Below are 22,533 nucleotides of genomic sequence, written 5' to 3'. Positions count from 1 at the left end.
AAAAGGGCCTGGAAGCGCTGCTCTGTCCTGTGAGAAATGGGAAGCCTTCTTTGTTTCCTTTATTTACCCACAGCATCCAGCCAGGGACAAGGTAAAGGACAGAGAGAAGCTTGCTGTAGCTGTCCTTGCCTCCTAACTGAAAGAGGGAGCTGCCCCAGAGCAAGCCATAAAAGCCAAAGAAAGCCAGTAGCAGCCTGGGCAAGGCTGAAGGGCAGAAATCTGGGGAGCGTGGGAGCCGAGTGCGGTGTGTGGTCTGCACTGATCTTTAAAACAGGAGCTGCAGGGAGCAAGGGAGTTCAGTGTCTGGAAAAGAAATAAGGTTGGAGGGATAGGATTCATTTGGAAGTGGGAAGAAAGGGACTGGAAAGAATTCTGTCTCTGGAGAGCAGGCAGATGTAGGGCAACACAGTTGTAGGAAATATGTTTGAGCGTGCAGCTTCTGTTATCAAGTACTAATAGTCATGTGTTTGCCTCTTCACTGGGGATGGGCAGGAAAAAAATCAGAAAGCAAGTTATCTCTCTCTCTAAATATATATATATATCCATATCTGGGGACATCCTCATGAGTTATTGCAATCTGACTCATGATATCTGTTCCCTTGAGGTTTGCTGTGCTAGAATTACTAGGTAGGAAAAGGACATGAGTGGGAGCCAAATCCCTCAGGACTGAATGTCTTGCTGGGATTCATGCTGTAAGTAGGTAGCTAAGTGGTGGCTGGACTCCCAAGGTGCAATTTGCTTAGTCCATCCCCAGTTTGTCCTATGAGTGCCCAGAAAGTTTCATCCTCATCCAAAACTGCAGTGTAGACTTGAATAAAAGAGAACGCCAGTGAAGGGAGATGCATACATCTGAAGTGTGCTTCATTGCATAGAAAGACAAATGTCTAAAACAGGTCACCTGAAGTATCTGTTTCTCCCCATTGATGACGAAGGCAGCAGAAGAGCTCAGGCACAGATGTCTGCTTTGGCTGAAGTTAGGTGAGATGAGTCTTCCCCACACAATGAAACAAAACGCAGTATAGTAGACAATACTGTGTCTTGGTTGTGAAGGGATGTTTGAATGAGGGAATGGCCCGTGGCAAAGTAAAGCAAGAGATGTGCCTTCATTGTAAGGGGAAGCATGAAGTCAATGGATGGAAACAAAAAAATCACGAAGAAGAGCGAAAAAGAAAATTATGAGGTAAATGGAGAAGAACAGAAGATATACTAAGAGTAAAGAAAGGAAATCAAGATAAATGAGACGAGGGAGCACGCTACCAATTCAGAGCTTATAGATGGAGAAAAGATCCAGAATGTGATGTGCTAAGAGGTGATGGCAGCTTTTGGAGAGAGGAGAGACCTAGCTGGTAAAAGAGGTACTATTTTTTCTTTTAAGCAGAACTTATCACCAGAAACCTTGAATTAAAACAAACAAAACAAGCCAAAACATCTCTTTCAGAGTCTCGCTTAACTGGCATCACTGAGAGAATATATGATGGTCTTGCTTAAAATTTTGATCAATATAATTTTAGATTGTTTCAGTGCTTTGCGAAAATGTGCTCTACGGATCACTCAGACACATAGCCAAGGACACTTAGATGTCACTTGATGACATAATTTAGTCCAAAGATAAATATATATTTTAAAAATATGAAAATAGTTTGATTGACAAGGAATTTTTTTCCATGAATCTCTGTCTGAAAAGACAGACTGCCTTAACTCCAGGAGTTCAATTATACAGGCTTCGAAGAAAAAAGAAATGATAATGACTACATTTTAGAAACTTCTAAAAAGTTACTTAAAATAGATTCTCCATACATAATGTTGCTATATCAATTTCAGCTCTCTCCTGGTCTTCTGGGGCTAAAAGAGAGTAATGTGTATTCATTTGAAAATTTGGTAACGAGGCTTCCCTGCCTCACTCTGGTCGCCTGTATGACACTGTCCCCATGGGTCGGCCACAGGCAGGACTTACTCACCCATCAAAACTGTTCATTTTTGCAGGAGGTGGGTGTTTCACTTTTAGGTTCAGTAGGAGGCTAAAATGCTCTTCCTGGAAGGCTGTCCCGGGTTGCTTTGGGACTCTCTCTTAAAGGTGTCCCCATGGAACTAGAAAGGTGAGGCTCAGGCTGGTGGATCCCACCCTGTGACTCTCCAGGTCTCCCTCGTGGCTTGCAGACGTGGCTTGCTGGTTGCTTCTTTGTGAGATCGGCCAGGTTATGGCTCAGGGACGCTTTTGTGGGGCTGGGGCCGTTTGCTTAGCTCAACTGCTCTCCATCCTCTCTGCAGCCTGCCTGTGTGGAGACACCCCTTGGTGCCCCGAGGGAAGAAGAAGAAACATCTGTGGCATTTGGGGTCCCTGTTGATGTGAAGTCGGCAATGTTATTTGTAACTGGCTTTTCTGCATGCCTTGATTGAGGAATCCCTTTCTCGTCTAATTAACATTGAGATGAACTAAACAGCCTAGGAGGCCTTTTCACTGTGTTATTTCTGCGCTACACAGAGGCTTTAAATCACATCTGCCTTATTTTCTCATATATGCTCTTCCCTGGAAGAGTTGGGGTAAATGCCATCTTGAGGTAACTAGGAATTTTTTCTATGAATGCATAGAAGCTGACACAATTGAGTCACCTTCTTTAATATATTTTAATTATCTTCACTATGTCTAGATGCTTTGGTGTTTTGTCTGTTGTCTAAAATACAGCGATGTAGGATGTCAAGTTTCTGAACCACTTGATAGCCTTCAGTTGAAAACAGCATTATACAAGGCCTATTTTTAAAATATATTATCTAGAAGTAATTGAAAGATTTCAAAATTTTTTTTCTAATTACCTATAAAATGTTAAAAAGCAGCAATTTAAAGAGGAATTGGTTTACCTTATTCAGTAGGCCACTGTCCCTCTAAAAGGGAAGCGAACTTACAATTTCAAACAGGCTTGACAAAGTCATCAATTCACAACGGCATTCTGTGCTCAGGGAAGAAGCAGACCTGTTTTTGTCATGGCTGCACTGCATTGCTAGCCTGAAAATTTGCTTTTTTTTTTTTTTCCCCAGACGATTTTGGTAGTGCATATGCTTTTTTTATCACTAAGCTGGACTTCTATAATGGTTTGCTTAATGTGCCTCCAGATTCTGTTATTTATAGACTTCAGCGTATTCAAACTGCAGCTGCTAGAATGCACACAAAAGAAAAAGCACATTTGTAACCTGTTAAGACTTTGCTCTGGCATGCCAGTGAAGTTTGGGATTTAGCATGAAACATTACTGGATGACCTTTAAAGGAGCATCGCAAGAGAACACCTGTTTATCTTTCAGACCTTTGTTTTATTTTTTCACTGTTGAAATCTTCCGGTGTTCTACTTTCCGAGGGAAATCTGGCCTTTGTCTGTTCCACATATTATCTTCAAAAACTGCTGGGGCAGAGGATTTTAGTAATGCAGCATTTCAAATGAGCAGTTCTTCCAGAAAATGTGCTTTGTGCAAACTGGCTTTGTTAAATTTAAGATGAAACTGTAAATATATTGTGATTTTCCTCTAAGTTGTCTTGTCCTATCAGTACGGCCACGATTTACTTTTTAACTGTTTTCAGTGCATGTTGATGGAAAGCATCCTCTATGGGTAGGTAAAACCATACAAATTCAGTATATGTACTAAAAGTGAAATCTCTTAATGCTGCAACATTTGTTTTATGAGTTTATAAGATGATAATGTAATTAATGGTTTAGGCTAGAATGGGCAATGTTGCTATAATTCATTCCTAAGACTAAAAATCAAAACAATCTTTTAACTGAACACATGATCAGAGCTCTCATCGAGGCACTAAGGGTAGGACCTTGTTTATCTTCACTGGTTTGTGCCTAATGAAACTTCTTTCTTAAAGTAAGCACCAGTTCCTGCAGAACCAACCTGTGCCTTCAAAGGCCTCCTGTAAGAGGGAGACCGAATAGAGAAGACCTGGTAAATAGGGTGACTCTGCGGACACTCTGGAAGGCACCTCTGTCCAGCAGAGTTGTGGGGGCTGAAGCATATATTGGATGCCTAAGTAAGGGTCCCATCCGAGAAGATAAGAAACATTTTTAGAAGTGCTCTAGTGTTTTATTAATTGAATTAGTAAATGTGTTTTGGCAAATTGTTACTGAAAATATGTTTTTCCTTCAATTCTGAATTTGAAGTTTTAGGTGAGGTTTTTTTTAGGAATTATCGTACTTACCTCTAAACATGCAAAAGTATAGGACAATGCCTCCTCTTGAAACATTGCACATGAAATATTAGGGATAAAAGCCATCTCTGGAGTCACATTGGAGATGTTTCTGTCACGTGCTCCAGGCAGGGTAGCTATGGTAAAAGCCTATTATGTTCGTTGCTGCTACTCCTAGCTTTCTTCTTCTCCAGAGATGGTCAGGAAGACACTGATAGGGACTAATGGCAACTCCTTGTCTATCTTTTCTTTCTTTTTCTTTCTTCTATATTGGGAGTCCAGCTTTCAGCTGGAAAATAAAAACATTGGAAAGAACCTGTACAAAATACTTGATATATTTTAGAAAACATCTTGAGCTCATCTGGTAAATGACCGGACTACTGGGGCAGGTCAGGTGGAGCGTGACCAACCTAATGACCACTGTCCTATGAGTCACAGTGAATAGAAACAAATGTTTCATACATGTTCTTCTAAGAACTGGAAAACTCACCTAGATGTAGTGGTTTACAAATCATTCCCGGCCTTCTGTGTTGTCTCAAGAATTGGCACCAATAATATTTAATGTCTTTGCAACTTGTAATCTCAGCTTTCAAAAGGCTGAAAGCATCAGTCCTTTCCTTGACAGATTTAGTGGTTGCTAAAATTAAACAGAGAGGTGAATGACCTCAAGGTCAACGAACAAGTCTGCGTTGGTGGTGGGCAGAGGACTCCTCCTTGCATCTCAGGGTTTGCCGCTGACCCAGGCACTCCACGGAGCCTCTTGACTGTGGTGCATTTAATCAGCTTCACTCCATGTCATAATTCATTGTCTGTAGCGTTATGGATATCTAAAGGGTAGGATTTTAACTTAGCAATCTGCTGTTTTATTGAATTAGTTTTATGTTGTGTTAATTTCTTTGTCTTATGGCATTCATTGCCTGTGATAATTGATGCACAATCTATAACCAAGTTCTGTGTTCATTTGGGTAAGTGCATTTAATTGCCTGGTATAAAATATGTGTACTAAGTACAATCTGCTATGACTGAGAAGTGCTCATTGGTATGGACTTGAGGGTGCTTCATCTTCCTGACAACCAGTCTGAGGAAAGTCTAAGTGTCTCCCACAATCCACCACCCAAGGTTCACTACTTGCCTTGTGCCTAGAAAAAGAAAAATCACAAAAAAAAAGCTTTGTGAAAGTGCTTTGCGCTGTTTGGCATTATAATTGTGTTAATTAGAGGCTCCCAAGTAAGGAAGTTAGTATCAACATCCCCTCACCCCCAGTGCTTCAACAACCAGCAGCACCTGGAAGACTTTACACATTTTCTCCTGATAATCAGGTTTATGGCTTCATACGCTCATTGAGTTACTCCCCTAGAGTAAAGCTACTCCCACGTGAAAGTGTTTATAAACACAGATTTCTTTTACATATATCTTCAGGTCATTAATACTTAAAAAATTACTACTCAGGATTGCTTTCTAAAGGTGTGACATCACTGAGAAGATGTTGATTTACATCTGCTCAGGATCCCTGCATAAACTCGCACTTTCTTGCCTATTTTACCAGTACCACCTTGATTCCTGTTATTTTTAAGGAACAAGAACCTTCACTGTTAGATCATTTCTCATCATACACATCACTTCACTTTTTATATGCCCTAGACAGGAAAAATACAGTGGGTTTGTTTGTTTCTCTGGCTTGCTTTGTTCCCAGTGCTCATGAAGAGTGTAATAGTGCAGTATCTGAGCTATACAAGAAAACACTGAAATTTGCCCAGAGCTGTTTTTATTTAAGATATTAATGAAACCTCCCCTCCCTTCCCACACTGGAATATTTGAAAGTTTTGAAACAAAAGCTAAAGGTTAATTCTAAATTAGGCACGGAGTGCCTGTGAGATTGTTTTTAGCCATATAATGTTGTTCTGTATTAATGTAATCTGTGAGCTGTCAGTAGAAGGGATCTTTGCAATTAGTATCTTCCCTTGTAAAAGAGCTGGCTTCTACAGTCCATGTCCTCTGGATGTAGCATTAGTTCTGCCTACGGCTTGCTGCAAATTATTCAGTGTTCATAGGTGCATTTATGCTTGTTATTCAGCTCTCTCCCACTGACAAAATAGCCTGCAGCAGTTCTTGGTTAGATAGGACTAGTTCCACTTTAGGATCCTTGGGTGCGGTTTGCAGTTTCCTCCTAGTTCAGCCTGCCTTGCATCTAGTTCCTTCTGATAAGACTGTGGATCTGATGGCTGGAGAGAAAGCAAAGCTGCCAGAGCCAGTGTGGGCTATGAGAGTGCGTTTAGATCAGAAACATCCTTGGCATGACTGGGCAGAGCTGGTGGCACAGTACAGTACGGCATTCACGAAATGACGCAACGACTCTGCTTTACTTTGTGTGCATGGCATCACGTTATTCCCAAAGATTTTAACAAATATGTGTGGCTGATTCATGAAAATAAACACAGTTTTCAAAATTTGTGGTCATCCTGGCAGGAGGAAAATGCAAAAGAAATCACCTATTAGTTTCCAACAGGCAGAGGTGTGTTTGTGTAGTCCAGGGTCTGATTCTTTATGGACTAATTACCATTACCACTGGCAGAGCTGATTGATACAGCTGCATTGTGGGTTTGGGGAGGAGAAGAGTGTAAAGTCCGGTGGCAGACCTCCTTAATGTCACTCAGCACACACTTCACAAGCAGTAAAATGGGGGGAAGACACGGTGGCAAAGAGAGTCCAACATTCATTTTATGCCCCTTTCCCCAGTAATCCGTGCTTGTTTGAGATGCCTTTGCAGATCATCTTCTGCAACCATGAAGCAGCACCTCCTTCCTCCTAAGCGGGCAAGGTGATACGTTATGGGGCTAAGCAACGAGCACACATAAATGTATGAAGAGGCATTTTATCACTACTGGACTTCAGACGCTGCCAGTCTCAGCCCTCTCACTTACATTAGGGCAATGAGGCTCCGGGTCATAGGACCATGGCGCACATGGAGCCATGCTGGAGGCCAGATCTGATCCATGGGTCATAGATGAACCACTCTCATCTGAGCTTTCAGCATACACTTGTAAATCAGGATTGATTTGGGAATGACTCCTAAAGAGGAATGGGGCTGTACTAAGTGAGAAATAACTTATTGACAAGGAATAATTCAGCCAGCCCCAACCTTGAAATAGATGTTTGTGGTCAGAAGTTTATAGCCTGAGTGAAAAGAGCTAAGTACGAATTTAAGGAGCTGAACAGGAGACACCCAGTTTTTAAAAACTTGATATAAATCTCAGGTAGCTTGCCTGTTGTTAGTCACATTCCCTGTGGAGGACTTTTGTTCAAAGTTTTTTGGTGTTTGTAGAGGTTATTTAAAAGCTAATTTTATCATAAAATTATTTTATATTATGTGCAATGAATAGTAGAAATCAAAAAAGAATTGGAATTGCAAATTCAAATATTAAGAGCTGATAAATATTGACTTTTAAATAGACCCACTGTAGTTTTGAACCAAATGCTTTTTAGCTTAGCATACGGTTATTTGTATATTACAACATACTAAAAAATGTACAGCATTGTCTGACCCTGCCGCTTTCTTCACTTTTACAGCTATTAAGGTGGTCATTTTCCCATGAAGTGATCTGTACAGTGTTAGGGAGCTATAATGTAAACCTGTCTAGCTTGTACTTTATGTACATCATATAAAAAAAGAAAAGTGTAGGAGGAACTGAGCTAAAATATAGTATAATCACTTTAATTGTTTCTTTTATAAAGTTGAATTCTTAGGGTATGTATATTGGAAACCTCATAACTGAGATCTTTCAAATACTTTTTTAAAATATAGTCAGTATAATTGTCTTAGGACTGAGCGAGTCACCAGCATGCACTTACCAGATATTAACGACCATCCCCCCTCTGCCCCCCATATATTTCGAAGCAGTCAGTCAGTTGGGATAATTATCCATTAGTATCAAAGACTGGTAGATCAGACCTTTAAGATGTTGGCCAGTCAACAATATAACAGTCCCCTTTGCCACTGGTTATGTAACTGATGCACAAAGACCTAGCATGGGCATATCTGTGTATTCATCTTAATCTTGATATTTCCTGTCTGCTGTGAGCTCTGTCAGCTAACAGCCTTTGGTCACACCTCCCATTCTGTTTCCTTATTCAGCCTCTTTACTGTCAGCAATGCACTGACGCAGTGAGATTCACCACCAACAATAGCAACAGCAAAAAGTTAAAGTTATGTAAAATTCATGGTCTGACAGAGACTTGATGAAAGCAACACATTTTAACTAGAAGCAGATGCTCCACCTTTGCATCGAATTAACCAACCTTTGTGAGCCTAAGATGCATTGTGACTTAAGGACCAGGCATCATCCTCAGCTTTGTTAAGTTGTGCTGCATTTCTACGTCTCCGCACGTTCCCTTCTGAAAGTCATTGCAGGGTTGATTTTTTTCTCCCCCCCTTTAATCTTAGAACAGGAAACTATTTCCTTGAGATGTGCGACATCAGTTAATTGTTAACAGTTAAAAAAATAATAATCACATTCATCCCTAAATATGTTCTTTCAGCTGATGCCTTCATGCTCAGGAAGCTGCGTAGGTACTGATAAGACCTAATTTGTGAAGGGCTTTTCAGCCAGAGGCAAGCGGTCTTACAGGTTCATCCGTGGCACTGTTTGTTTAGCAGATGAGCATTCACTGAAACTCTTCTACAACGGCTGCTAAATGTGTGTAACAAGGCTGGGACTGGCCATCCAGTGAGAGCAGGCAGGAGCTTAGAGTGGATTCCCAAAGCAGTCTGTTGTTTTGAAGCTATACTCTGAATGTGACACTTGATAGCTGATTTCTTCTGTTCTCTTTCAGAGCCTAATGAGCTGTGTGTGGGCCCTGCCTTTGATGACACCCCATCTCAAGATGCTGCTAATACAGTAGTTAATTATTCCTGGTTGAAGAAATCTAACAGGAACAAAAGGAACTGGTGGAAAAACAATGGCTGCCGGTAAATATCTCAGATCTGCAATGGTCATAAGAAAATAGCTGGAAGGAATTGAGTCCAGCTGGGAATGGGGAAATGCACAGATATGTGGTCACATTTTGGGTTTGGGGTTCAGAAACAGAAGGGTACAATCCCCTCAGCTCTCAGACCCTCTTTTTCTTCCCCAGCCCAAGAAAATCCATACCCGGACTCAGTCTGTTTTGGCCATAGTAATGATAATTCTCTTTTGTTTTCAGGCAAAATAGAGGGAATCAGTTTGGCCCGACCTCTGTTTAGGTAGTAGCTAACATATTCTTAAGTCCTTTATATTTAAAAAAAAAAAAAATGTGTCTCATATAAGACAGGTCTTCCCTCGCAGTGTATTTGATTCTCACAGCATTCCGACAACTTGCCACTGGTTATATAAAATTAAAGTAAATCATAGGATTGTAGAATAATTCACTCATGTTAAGAGGGACTTCAGAAGGTCTCTAGTCCTACCTCCTGCTCCAAACAGGGCCAGCCATGGGGTCCGACCAAATTGCTCAGGGCTTTATCCAGGTGGGTCTTGAAAACCACCAAGGATGGTGATTGCGCAACCTGTTCCGCTGCATGACTGTCCTCAAGGTTACAGGTTTTCCCTGTAACCAGTGTGAACCACTCTTGTTTCAATTAATGTCTATTCAATGTTCCCAATGTCTTAATTTTTTTCTGTACAGTACCAGGTACTATTATCAGTGGTCTAAAATGTGAATCACAGTTGAGAAACAAAACAAACCTAAAACTCTTGGTATCTCATTTTCTATGAAAGTTTTGGTTAAAAATGTCTGCATATTGACTTTTATACTTATAATGTGTTTCTTTTCTGCAGCAGCTGATGGTCTGGGAAGTATAGCTATAGATACCACACAACTTAACATGTCAGTCACTGATCCAACAGCTTGGGCTACAGCTATGAATAATCTAGGGATGGTTCCAGTAGGATTAGCCGGACAACAGCTTGTGACAGGTAAGATTTTTCTTTTTTAGAGAGGTCTGTGATGCCAGTCCGTGAATTCTTTAGGTCCTTTTTAAAAAACATCTAGAATGATTTCAGAGAACATATGCTCTCAAAACGTCATCTATGATTAATACGCATAATAAGTATTAGTCACTTCTTGTAATAGGTATATAATCTATATTATATTTTAACCTTATGGAAGAACTAAAATTTTGGGGGGAAATTAGAGAGCTAAGCAATCAATCCTCATGCTCTGTTAAGACTAGGGGGCAGGCCACATAACAGAGAAATGTGCGAAATTCTGATTCTTGATTTAAGCAAGATGTCTTGAGGTTCTGCCAAGAAATATCATGGGCTGGGAACTCTTGACTGGAGAAAGATTGTGAAGTTATGTTAAGTGGGAGAGAAATATGAAGCACGTTCCGTTCATCTGCTCAGTTAATATTAGTGAAGTGAAGCTCTCTTGTCCAGTGCGTGCTTATTTACTTTCTGCTTTATTCCATACATTGGATTTCAGGAGGTTGTTCTTGTTGGATTTTGCTATTTTTCTTACAGTTTGGGAGAGTTTGCAGGGAATCACTTTTTCTTTCTAACAATAGTAAAAATAATGCTTTGAATACCAGCCATGTTTCACATACAATCCTGATGTCATTTGGTTTCTGTGGGAACTGTAGAGGCCCGATTATTGCGATTAATTAGACTTCATCACTCCTGTGAGGTAAAGAAAGTTTATTTTTATGTGGGTGGGTGCCTTATGGACACAAGCCATCTCTGTGTTATGAGCTGGACAGACATAAGACAGATCCCTTACAGAAAATGCATAGCCATTTTAGCTTAAGGAGAGCTATGCAACATCTGGATCAGAGCAGCTTCCTGTCATATCTGTGTCCACCCGTGTAAACATGGATGCGGTGAGCCAGGTCACAATGTAAATCACTCTATCTGACTCACTGGGGATTTGTGAAGCTTAATTTTAGCCAAATATGTCCCCTCCTGAGATTAGGAACTGAGTGGAGTTGTGCCAATTCACAGAAGCTGACAATGAGGCTCTGAATTACCTGTTTTACAGATGGGTAAACTAAGCTGCAAAAAAGTTGACTGACAATGAATCAGTCTCAAGCAGACAATTTAGCTGGAGCAGACTGTTAACAGATTCTCAGTTTCCCACTTTAACACATATAGCTGTTGGTTTATCCCTCATGCGTTGTGCTGGTGCTGCGCTCTGGAGATGAACAGTGGGTCTCTCACTCAGAGCTTATGTAGACTCACCCATACGTCCCCAAGGAGAGAAAAGTATTAAACTGCTGCCCTTCACACATGTGGGACACGGCAGGGTGCATCGTAAGAGAGTGCTCTCTCAGCACTGCCAGATGGACCTCACTGGGCCCCATTTGCCTCGCACATGTGCTGGTGGGAAAACAGCTTTTCCCATTTTCTAGCATTGGCAAAGGCCAGTGGGGTTCTGCCTGGGGATGCCGAGGACATTCCCAGAGACTCTGGGATTGGCAGCTCCCATCCCAAGCAGAGGAGTGGAGAAATCCCAACAAACTGTAGGCGTGATCCAATGAGTTCACGGCCCCCGTGAATGAGGTCACCAAACCAGCACATTGATGTCCTTTCTGTGTGCTTCACTTGAATGTAATTACCTCCACGCTTGAAAATAGCCTTGTGTCAAAATCAGCTTCTCCTGCTTTCATTTATAAGCATCTCAGTTGCATGTCTCGCAGAGGGTTTGCACAGCTTTTTGTCTTACCCCTCTTTGACTCTCTCTCCAGTTTAGGTGCAAATTGTTTCCTCAGGTGTGCTGTGCAATCCCTACCAAGGCAGTCTCATCTCATGCACAGCACTTTTCCCCACAAGGGAGGATCTCAAGGTTCATTGCCGGCTCCCTACTTTAATTTCCATAATTATGTGTATCACGTCTTGTAGGAGTGTTGTACGGGTCAGTTGGTATTTGTTCAGCATTTTCAATGTATGAAAGGTGCCATAAGTAATAAATATTAATTACTGAAGTCTTGCCTGATTTCTCTTCAGAGCAGGATAACTTCTTTTCCTTCCTTTTCCTTTCCTTTGTCTGAGACTTACTTTCTTGTATTTTTCAAGGTAAATAGGTCTTTTGACACTTCATTATATTTCCTTATGATTCACAAGTTTTTGACACATTTTCATCATGGCGAATCCGTAATTTTGATCATAATTTTCCAGAAAAAGAATTATAGGCTGGTTTACTATGATATATTTACTATATCTGTATTCAGTGACAGTTTCCGTCACCATATTAGGCCAAATATCTAAACAGTCCTTAGCCCTTTCTGACTTTTTTTTCATTTTTTATATCAATCCTAGCAATGAAATGAACTTCCTCAGCAGTCATGTATTACTTTTGTTACTGTCATCCATGACATTTCTCTGAGATGAAAATGGAACACCCGTGTCCAAATGCTAACTTTCTGTCTGCCTGTAAAAAGAATTATTTTAGATTTTCTTTTTTTTATTCTGCATGATGACAGCTGGGAAAACAATAAGTAGTCTAGATGAATCTTGGACAGAGACTGATCTTTCCTGGACATCTTTATATAACCTGCCATAGTCTGAAACTTGATGTGTGGTAGTCATCTGTAACCTGACACATCCCTTGGCTCTGTGCTCTTTCCATTTCCAAAAGACCTATTCAATCAATGCCTTCCTTCCCCCAAACCTGCTGGTTCCTAATTCTGAAATTGTAGGGTGGGGGGTTGCCCACTTGGCTATGGAGTCAATATGATCTGCTAAGTCTGTTCAAAGGCTTTTGCTGCTTTTTTTCCAACTGATGTTAACTTACCTGCTTCGTGACATGCTGGGATGCCTGCCTCGTAACAGAATTACGCTAGCCACTTTGCAATCTGTGAAGCTCTTACCTAGCCTGAGAATTTGTCAAAACGACAACTGAAGCTTCTGCAACATCTGGCTGATATTCTTCTAATGGTCCAGGATGTCGGCTGTCTGGTCTTGGTAGCTAATCAATTTTAAGCGCTGCTAACCTTTTAATACCAGTTTAGATGCTATCTGTACTCTATTTAATTCCTTATCTCCCAGTGCTGTAAAATTGGATTTTTGATCTGGGCAAATGTCAGCGCCTTTCATTTGTAAGCATGGATTCTTGTTAATAGTTGTATAATATCTCTTCTGTTTCTATATATCCTCTGCTTATACTTCTTGTTATTCAGAAAGCTTATCTTTTCCCATAATATTTGGCTACTGTATTACATATACGCTAATATATGTATTTATACATTATATATACATAATTCATACAATAAACTGTAGTTTAATAATGCATTAGCTAAAGTGTTAAAGATTGATGTTGCAGAGTTACGGCTGAAAAGTAATTTTATTCTAAACCTCCCCTTTCAGCAGGTTATAATTTTTTTCCAAAAAATTGCCTTTTGGGATGGATTTTCTCATGCTTGGTCTCAGCCCAGAGGTAAAAATTTTCTTGAAAGGTTTGAGAAAAAAATCTGCTTTTAAATTATCCAGGCCTGCTTTTGAAAAATATTGTCAGGCGAGAGGGAAAGGATAGGTAGTGCTCCACCTATTTTGAGGTCTGAACCATCTGGGTGTACCTGGTAGCTCTGTTTCAAATGCGTTACGGTCTGCTGTTTTGTTACATTTCAGGAATAGCAGAAAAACTCAGGACTGCAGGGTTCAACAGTGAATGTTTTATTTTGCCTTTACATTGACACTTTTAAAAAGTAATTTGGGCACTGCTGAACTTAACCTTCTTGCGCTCTCATTTGTTTCAGCATATGGCATCAGGTCACCTGTTTGCTAAAGGAAGACATCCTGCCAGGAAAATAATTTACTTCTCCAGTTCAATTTGGTTCTTCTTCAGTTCTGAACCATTGCCCTGAAAAGCACAAAGCAGTTTTCAGATGATTTCCTTTAGAGTGATTTAGATGAATTAAATATTTGTTAATCGAAGATGGCATCTGTCAGAAAGTGCATATAAACAGGAGGAGCAGCGCATACATGGTCATTCTTCTAGACTCAGTTAAGTTAATTCCCTGTGCTGCATGTTTGCAGCCTTACAGAAAAAAAAAAACCAAACCGTAAGAACAGACATCCATGATGAGAGTTTCTGCCTAGAAGTCAAGTGTATGCCTGAAAACAGATGACTTCTGCTTATTGAAAGGGTTAAGGCAAGTTTTCCCATGTGAGTCCAGCCAACTGGCCTCAGCTCCAAGATACTAAAATTTTCAGTGGGCTCTAGTCTTATTTTTGCTTAAATTAGGCTTTGACCACCTTTATAAAAACCAGGTGAAATCAGAGACCAGTAAGTTTTGAAGCCTAACCTCTTGCTTATCAAAAGGTATAGGAAAACTATATACCATTTTTGTGGTCTCAGGCACATGTTTTTTAGACGTTGCGGGTTGTGAAATATTGGACACTTACATCAACCTTTCTGGTTTTCCATTTGTGTTTTCTTTCCCCACACACTTATCTTTTGACCTGATTTCCATGCAACACAAGAACTGTCAGTTTCAATCAGATCACCTGGCTTAGTGTTGCACTTTTGACAGTGTCGAGTATCAGATACTTCAAAGGAAGTTGTAAAAAGCAAGCCATCACTGAAATCTCCCTCCAATGGGCTCTGCTCTTGATCATTAATAGACAGAGCAAGATTTCCCAAACTGCAAGTTGTATTTCCAAATCAAGTCATAACTCAGCAAAACTGCAGTTTTGGAAGCAGCACCTGTGACAATAAGTGGTTACTCTACTGAAAATGTAACCCCAGAAGTGGTTTATGATAAGAGAACAAATTGGGAAATTTCAGTCTCAAGACTCTTAAATCCTAAAACACAAAGTTAAATATCCCTCACATATTTTATTAGCTCAGGTCCTCCAAGGACCTAATATTTAGATTCTCTTTTGCTTGAGGATGAGGATTATAACTAATTGTAAGCCAGTCACTGTATCTGGATTCCAAAGAGTTCCAAGGATTTTACCATATGATGGGCATGTCACCTGGAAGATTAGCTTGATCGCTTTCCCTCTTCCTCCTCAGTCGACTGGCTGGAGATATCGCTGATTCCTATGCAAAGGAGTGGAGACAGCTCAATGATTATTTGAGAAAAATAAAGGGTGGGCTGAGACTTAAGAATTCACTCAGCAGTCTGCCTCAGCTATAGAAAAGTCGTTTAGGCTTCACTGGATTTCTGGTGTAAAATAGATGAGGCATGCTCAGCAAATTATTTTCTACTGCAGATCATCTTATCCTGAGCAAATTGTAAACATATTCCTCATTGTTCTGATTTTGTACTATTTTTATTTTGTTAATGAAGAGAAATCAAATATTGTCGGAAATCAAGGTATATTTGATTATATTCAGCAATTCCCCAAAGAAAGGCTGTACAGTAAGCACTGCTGAAGTTCCTAAGAGGTCAGCTGGCCAGAAGACTGCCAAATCCTGTGCATATACTTCTTCTTCCGTGGTATCTCCATTACTGGAGGCTTGGCGCCATTGATGTCTGTCTGGCGGTCTCATTTTGTTTTATCCCCGCTATCCCATTACTTATTAAAGTACACATCATTTTTTTGCTGTTAGTGTTGCTTGCCAGTAATCACAGAACTTGCATCTTCCAAGTTTTGCATCAAGCAAAACACAGCTTCCTTTTCTGTGATTAATACTGCGCTCCTATTTAGTGATTACAAAGTCCATCCGGAAAATTTTAGAATAATTCACTTGTGCCGTGACCTGAAGATAGGAATTATTTTAGGAACCAATGCTTGAACATCTATAGTTTACAACCAAAATTTAACACGTTCCAGATGTAAGCTTTTAAGTACATACACAGCTGGTGAAGGCATTCCACGTACGTTCGTTCCCTACCTCTGTAGCTGCAGACCTCAAGGAGCTGCTGAAAGGAATCAGCAGTCCCATGGTACGGTGGTGTGGAACATCTTTACTCATGTTCTAAACGATCATTTGATTGACATTTGACAAGAAAAGAAGATATATAAAGTCTTAATCAAACCTGCATAGATTTCCATAGATTTTGCAAAAACCTCAGAGCTACAAGATCTTCAGAAAATGCCTTTTCAGATATTATGGATTCCAAATGTATTTTATGCCTTGCATTTAATTAATTAGCAGGCCTACAGAATGAAAGAAATCTAATAAGGCATACTGCGAAGAAAATCAAATAATTTCCCTAATTTTATTGTAGTTCCTTCCTATACTTCACCATTATAGTCATCACTGCAGAAACATTGCATTTTAGTCAAGAGGAAGAGAAAAGATTTACTGTTTTAATTATCTGAATGGCCAATCAGAATAATTAAAGAGGTTTGAAATATACTCTGTAGGGTTAGAGTAGAGCCTGTGCCCAGCTAAAACTATATACTTATATTGTCGAGACACAAGGCAGCAGCAAGAATGAAAAAGAATAGATCCTTTTGGAATCATAATATGTAGATCCACTGGGAATATCTTTAAAGAAGCATTATATATTAGTGTAACAAGTAGATTTTTTTTCATTGACCTGAAAAGCACCTGCAGAGTTAATCACACTTTCTATCATGTGAGTGTTACTCAAGGAGACTTCACATCAGGGGACATTAAAGTGCTAGGAACAAACACAGCCCGGTTACAACAGAAAAAGGAGAGAGAGATTCAACGGCCAGAGAAAATATGGCAGAAACACTAAGTGCCTTTGACACACTATTCAGGATTAAGTGCGCCTCTTAGGTCATGTCAAGTGTCTCTTCTATATTAGACCTTAATTGAGGCCAAGGATAAAGATAATGATTAAAATCTGTTAGGTGCTTAAGGGTGACTACTACTTTTTAACATTGCGTGAGGGGCTGAATGTCCCAAATAAGCAGAACTCAGAAGGTGAGCAGGGGCACATAAAGGGATGTACCAAGTGTGAAGCTTATGTTGTGTGTGTTTTTATTTTTGGATTACCACATCTCTTTCCTCTGTTGTTATACTTCACTAGTTTTGTCCAGCGTCAGTTAATGCTATAGGGAAACAACCTGATTACTATCTGGCACAGCTCTTTTTAACTCTCTCAAAATATCAAAATACTTTTATGATTACTACACACCCAAACAGAAGATACACTTTTTTTAAAATTCCTGACTATTTTTAATTGCATCACAAGAAAAATCTTTATTTTGCATGTTTTTAATTGAAGTTATAGTGTCGTAACTTACAGAAATATTTTATTTTTGTAAAAATATTCCCCCGCCTTTTAGATGACTTTGAAAAGCCTCCCTTCACACTATTTTCCATGTATTTATTCAGTCATGACAAGAAAAATCATGAGTGATTATCAGCATCCCACTACATAAAGTAAGCCAGGAGGCTGTTGGGAACCATTTGCTGCTGACTGTTCACTTCCTCTGGAACACAGATTTTTTTACAGTACTTTCCATTCATACATCAATCCTCATGCAAGGGCCTCAGGTTACTTGGACAATTTGGGGAATCCAGTGTAACCCCTGTGTGGCAGATAGATAGTTTATTAATGAGAAAATTTAGATATGGTGGATAGGAATCAACAGGAAGAGTAAATTCACCTTGGAAGTGCCATTTTTTGGTCTTTAAACACAAGATTTTTGTTAGAAAGTAAAATATTAGTTAATCCAATGTGTCACAGTATCCCTCAGAGACAATTATCCAAAATCTGTTATGGCTGGTTAGCATTTTAACCAGTGAAAGCTGAAGTATGAATACCAAGTTATGTATTCACATGGCAAAAAGCCTTATTTGTAGTGGACTGCTGGAAAGCGGCCTGCTGAGCAAGTCATGCGTCCAGCTGGGAGGGATGTGATCCTGCCTGAAGCCCTAAGGCCCAAGCTGTGACTAGGTCTCTCGTTAATAGCCTGCAGGAGATGGACGCAGCCATCTCAAGGGGCATGCCGAATAGTCTTCAGAGAGTGCAGTGACCAGGGTGGCCTGGATGATACTGCCTGGGGGAGTCACAGGGCAGGGTGTTATTGGAAAGAGAGGACCTGAGTAGGAACGAGCCCCCAAGTAGCCGCCCCAAATAAGGACTGTAAAAGTTATCGTGCTCCCCTAGGCAGTCTCTCTCTTTACCTGCATGAGCTATGTTAGCATTTAGAGCGCGGCCACTGAATAGCAAGCAGGAGAGGCTTGCTTTTTGCATTTTACCTTGGGATAAAGGGTGTAAGGATGGATTTCTTTCCTTTCTTCCACCTGTCCTTCAAATGCCCTTTGCACATGCAAGAGACTTAGGTCTCACAAAGCACAGAGATGCACTTTCACATTGCTGCAGGAGTCTGTCCATGATATATCAGTACAGGCGATTCGTGTGGAAAAACGTCTTTTGATGGTCAGCATTGAAGAAGCCCACTAGGTTTCAGTGAGCCTAACCCCTGAGCGTGTGAGGGCGGCTGTAACATAATACTTTGCTAATGTTGCCTTGGTTCAGATAAACGGGGGATTTACCGCACCTTCCCATGCTCCAGCGGTGACAAATGATGTGCGTGACTTCATCGGTGCTGAGTAACGTCTTTGTAATGGGAAGCAGCTGGTCATTGGAGTAGTTCTGTCCGTGGACTTGGAGGTGAAAGATAATTAAACTTAATACACAAAATATGTTGAAATACTCTCCAACGGGTGTTTAGATTGTGTTCTGCCAAACATTAAAGATACTCTGTTACTTTAGTTTCAGAAATACCAAGGACTACTTTTTTCCTTGATGCTTTTCCTGTATGTGCAGATTTCTTAATGAATTTTTTTCTTAAAAATATGGTCTTCTTGATCCTAGCTGATTTTCTTTTATAAATAATCTCCTCCTGACCACAGTGCCTACGTTATTTAAAGATTATTTATTATTGGTATTCAAGAAAGGCTTAGAGATAGAGAGCTCCAGTAAGGTAAACACTGTAGGAACATTTAATAGTCAAACCCTGCCCAAATTGCTTATGGTCTGTTTTTTTTCACTTAGATAAACCAGGTAGGTAAGGGACCGCAAGGAAAAAATAGGATAATACTGATTGGCGTGAAAAACAGCAGTGATTAAGAAGCTACCTGCCTATTGTGTAGTTTTTTTACCAGCAGCTTAGCACTGGTATATTGTATTAGGTGGTAAGTGAAAAAGCAGTTTAATTCTTTATCTGATATTCTAAGTCACGCAGTGAGAAATGGGCAAACTTGCTATTGTACAAAGGAGAATCAGGCATACAGTTCCTACCTGCACTTCTCCTTGACTATGCTACTCCAATTTTTAGAGAGGGGTTGGCAAAAAGGGAAATGAGAGAATAAGAAAGAGCTTTGCTAGCATTTACGGGTGAAAGCACAGTGCGAGAAGGCACCTATTGTAACCTTTTTTTTAAAGCTCCAGCAGCACTAGCCTGTATTTCAGAAGAAAAAAGAAAACGTGTCCAGATCAGAGTGGATGGAGGGGGCAAGTTACACACTTCTTAAGCTTGTTTTATTCTCTCTGATGTGATTGTATTTCAGATGGCTTATTGTACCAGAATTAAATGTGGAATATTATGACCAAGTACAGTCTTAATGTTTTTACTCATTTTGAGCTGCATCTGTCAATTTTATTTAACCTTTTGCAGGTTTTTTAGGACTTATCTATACTTAGAATTGCATGACTGGTCCCTTTACAGGAATAAACATTGAAATCTTTTTTTCTGAGGCCTATTGATAACAATTTTGGCCCTTCAAGCGTGCTTTGGAGAGTATTTTTAGAACTTTCTAGAATGTTTTAAAATTTTACCTACTAGAATAGTCAGTACCAACAATAAATTTACAATTCCTTAAAAATAATAATAAACTCATCAAAAATAAGAGGATGGGGAGAGAAAAGTGGCCAGATTTTATTTTCTTTTAAATAGCCTGATACTTAGAATGTTTTTACCTAGACACAATGATGCTATCCTTTACTATAGTAAATGCCATATCATCATTTATTTTTTCTTTACCGTGCTTTTAATATTTTACTTCTGTAAGCCTCTAGGAACTAAGAGAAGCATCATGGGTTGTGAGAGGAGGGAACTCAGATACTGCACCTGGATATCAGGACGGTGTGCAGGCAGCAAGGAATGGGAAGCTGCAGCTGAGCAGCTCCAAGAGTATCTAATTTAATAAGCTACTTATTGGAAATATTGTGGGGTCCCTTTATGTTATTAGCCAGAATTCAGTATGTGAAAAAAAATCCCAAGTACAAGTTCATTCTTGTTATTCACTAGCCCGTACAAAGTAAAATGTTTCCTCATTTCTTGCTACATATGTTGCCTTTTAACTTTGTGTCCCTTTGTTCTCATCTGCCTAATTACCTCAAGTACATAATCAAGCTTGATTTTATAATAAACCATAGCTGGTTCAGGCTTGTCATGACTGATTTATTGACTCCCAAGACAAAGGACTTTCAGTCTCAAGACTAAGATCATTTCTGGCTGCAATTCAAGGTGCTAATTCTGAGCTTTAAATCTAAATGTGGTTTGGAACATGTCTTATGTTTTCCATTCAAAAAGATCAAAGGTAGCCCATGTTTATGTTGTTAGTTTTGTTGTCACCTGAGTGGAATTAGTCTAGAAATAGGATAAAAGAAGGCCAAACCATCCAGTTCTGCAGAAACAGCCTTGCATGTAATCTTCATGACAGAGACTGTCTTCTGGAAGGCAACAGGACTATTGCATATGAATGGAAGTTACCAGCAGTGGACCTCAGGAGGGGACATACATCTCCATGAGGGATCCTGGTGTATATTTCTCTATAGCAAATCGCTTCAGCACAGCCTGATGGGGTGACACGTGTCCCGGCAGGTGCACGCTCCTTAGCAATGTGAAGGTGCAGTGCTAAGAAAGCAAAACGATAATAGCTAATGACTCATATACACCATTAGGTGCACCTTAGGGAGTGCCTCTCTTCCAATGTTTTACCTCAGCTGTTGAGCTCATATGGGACACAAAGGCTAACTGTCCTTTGAAGTGTCCATCCAGGGGTCTGAGGCTCAGGTTTCTCAGCAGAGGGCTTTTTTACCACCACTCGTTTAACTGACTGTTGGGTTCTTACCATCCTGCTTCCTCATTCCCCTCTTCTCTAGTTTTCCATCAACAAAGCATTACAGTACATTTGAATATAGTCTCTGTAATGCAACAGATATCTCCTAAGAGGCATTGAGATCTCTTAGCTACCTCAATAGTAATGGAGGGATTACATTATTCTAAGGATGGTACACAGAAATATTATCACACAATTGCATATTCTAGTCGCCATGAGCGTATACTGCAATATTCTTTCCTATCGCAAAAAGGAGTTAAATTGTTGATGTGGTGATATTTTCTCAGTGTTTTCTTGTTAGAATTCCAAAGACAGTTTGGTTTTGCACGCATTTCCTAGGTTGGTTTCCTTTTGCTAGCTTGATTATTTCACAATTTCCTACGCATAATGGCATTTGGCCTCTGTGGGCCACATTGCCTAAGAGAGCCACATCTCACCAGACTTGTTTACATGACCTGTTATTTGTTGTGACTGCAAGTTCTGTTTCATCTGTAGCCTCGAGATATTGTTTTTAATGCCTCATCCGCATCTGTACATAGTAAGCATGAACTAAAGAACTCCTCTAGAGAACTTTTTTATTGCTCAGCATGCATTTATGATCAGAAGATGACAACCTGCCATAGTTTGCTTTTATGGTTGTGTTACAGACTGAAAATATCAGAAAGTTCCATGTTACTTAATGACTGCATATAAATGGAGTTTACAAGTTTGCAAGCACTGCCCGCTCTGCAAATTCACTTTGGGATTTAAAGGGTAACAAACCTGTTTTCATTCTGGCATCAGTAAAATCCAGTAGTAAAACATTGCTGGCCAAATATTGTGGTTGGAGCCCTGACTCCCTGGAGTTGTGGAGGTGAAAATAAGAGGAGAGCGTGATCCCAGGGTTAGATGGAGAGAGCCGTCCCATCAATAATATAGAACTGAAATAGGACCCAGCTTCCCTTTTCCACTTCTGTAAGACTGCAGAGCCAGCAGGAAGAAGAGGCTGTAAAATTTTTTCTTTGTGTTAGTAAAATAAAGAGAAATGATTCTGACTGCAAAAGAACAGACTACATTTGTCTCTTAGATTAGAAGACTAGAAAACAAACGAACAACAACATCTTTTCCACCATATATAGTTAACCCTCTCATTTAATGGCTGGGCCTACTCTCAGTCTGTGCTGCCTTGACCTGTTTGCAGATAACAAATCAAGCTTCGGCAGGTGCAAAGGGGAGAAGAGGCAGGGTCACAGCAGGGTCCTCCAATATACTTGTGCTCACACTGCAAGGAAGCAAATGCTGCGCATTTCTAGGAACAGCCTGCACGCCTGCAGCCTGCATGCCTTCTATGTAAGGCAAGATTTGTGGACGAGGGTTATATTGCTTCTTAGACCAACCTGTATAGCTGG

General features: G+C 40.1%; 1 protein-coding gene across 13 annotated transcripts in view; it reads left to right on the top strand.

Annotated features, from left to right (window-relative positions):
• Nucleotides 1–22,533, top strand: part of ENOX1 (ecto-NOX disulfide-thiol exchanger 1) — a 374,358-nt gene that overhangs the window by 221,249 nt on the left and 130,576 nt on the right. For 11 of the 13 annotated variants that reach the window (XM_068929740.1, XM_068929750.1, XM_068929741.1 and 8 more), the window contains 2 exons: nt 9,008–9,143; nt 9,991–10,128. In XM_068929740.1, coding sequence (XP_068785841.1) covers nt 9,134–9,143; nt 9,991–10,128 — 148 coding nt within the window. In that variant the 5' untranslated portion in view covers nt 9,008–9,133. The remainder of the gene's footprint in view (nt 1–9,007; nt 9,144–9,990; nt 10,129–22,533) is intronic. The other 2 variants (XM_068929749.1, XM_068929748.1) reach the window with 1 other exon arrangement.

Source organism: Struthio camelus, chromosome 1, assembly GCF_040807025.1.
Source record: "Struthio camelus isolate bStrCam1 chromosome 1, bStrCam1.hap1, whole genome shotgun sequence".
In the NCBI taxonomy this organism is placed as follows: Eukaryota; Metazoa; Chordata; class Aves; order Struthioniformes; family Struthionidae; genus Struthio; species Struthio camelus.
Note: the sequence above shows the minus strand (reverse complement) of the source record. Positions and strands in the feature narration are given on the sequence as shown.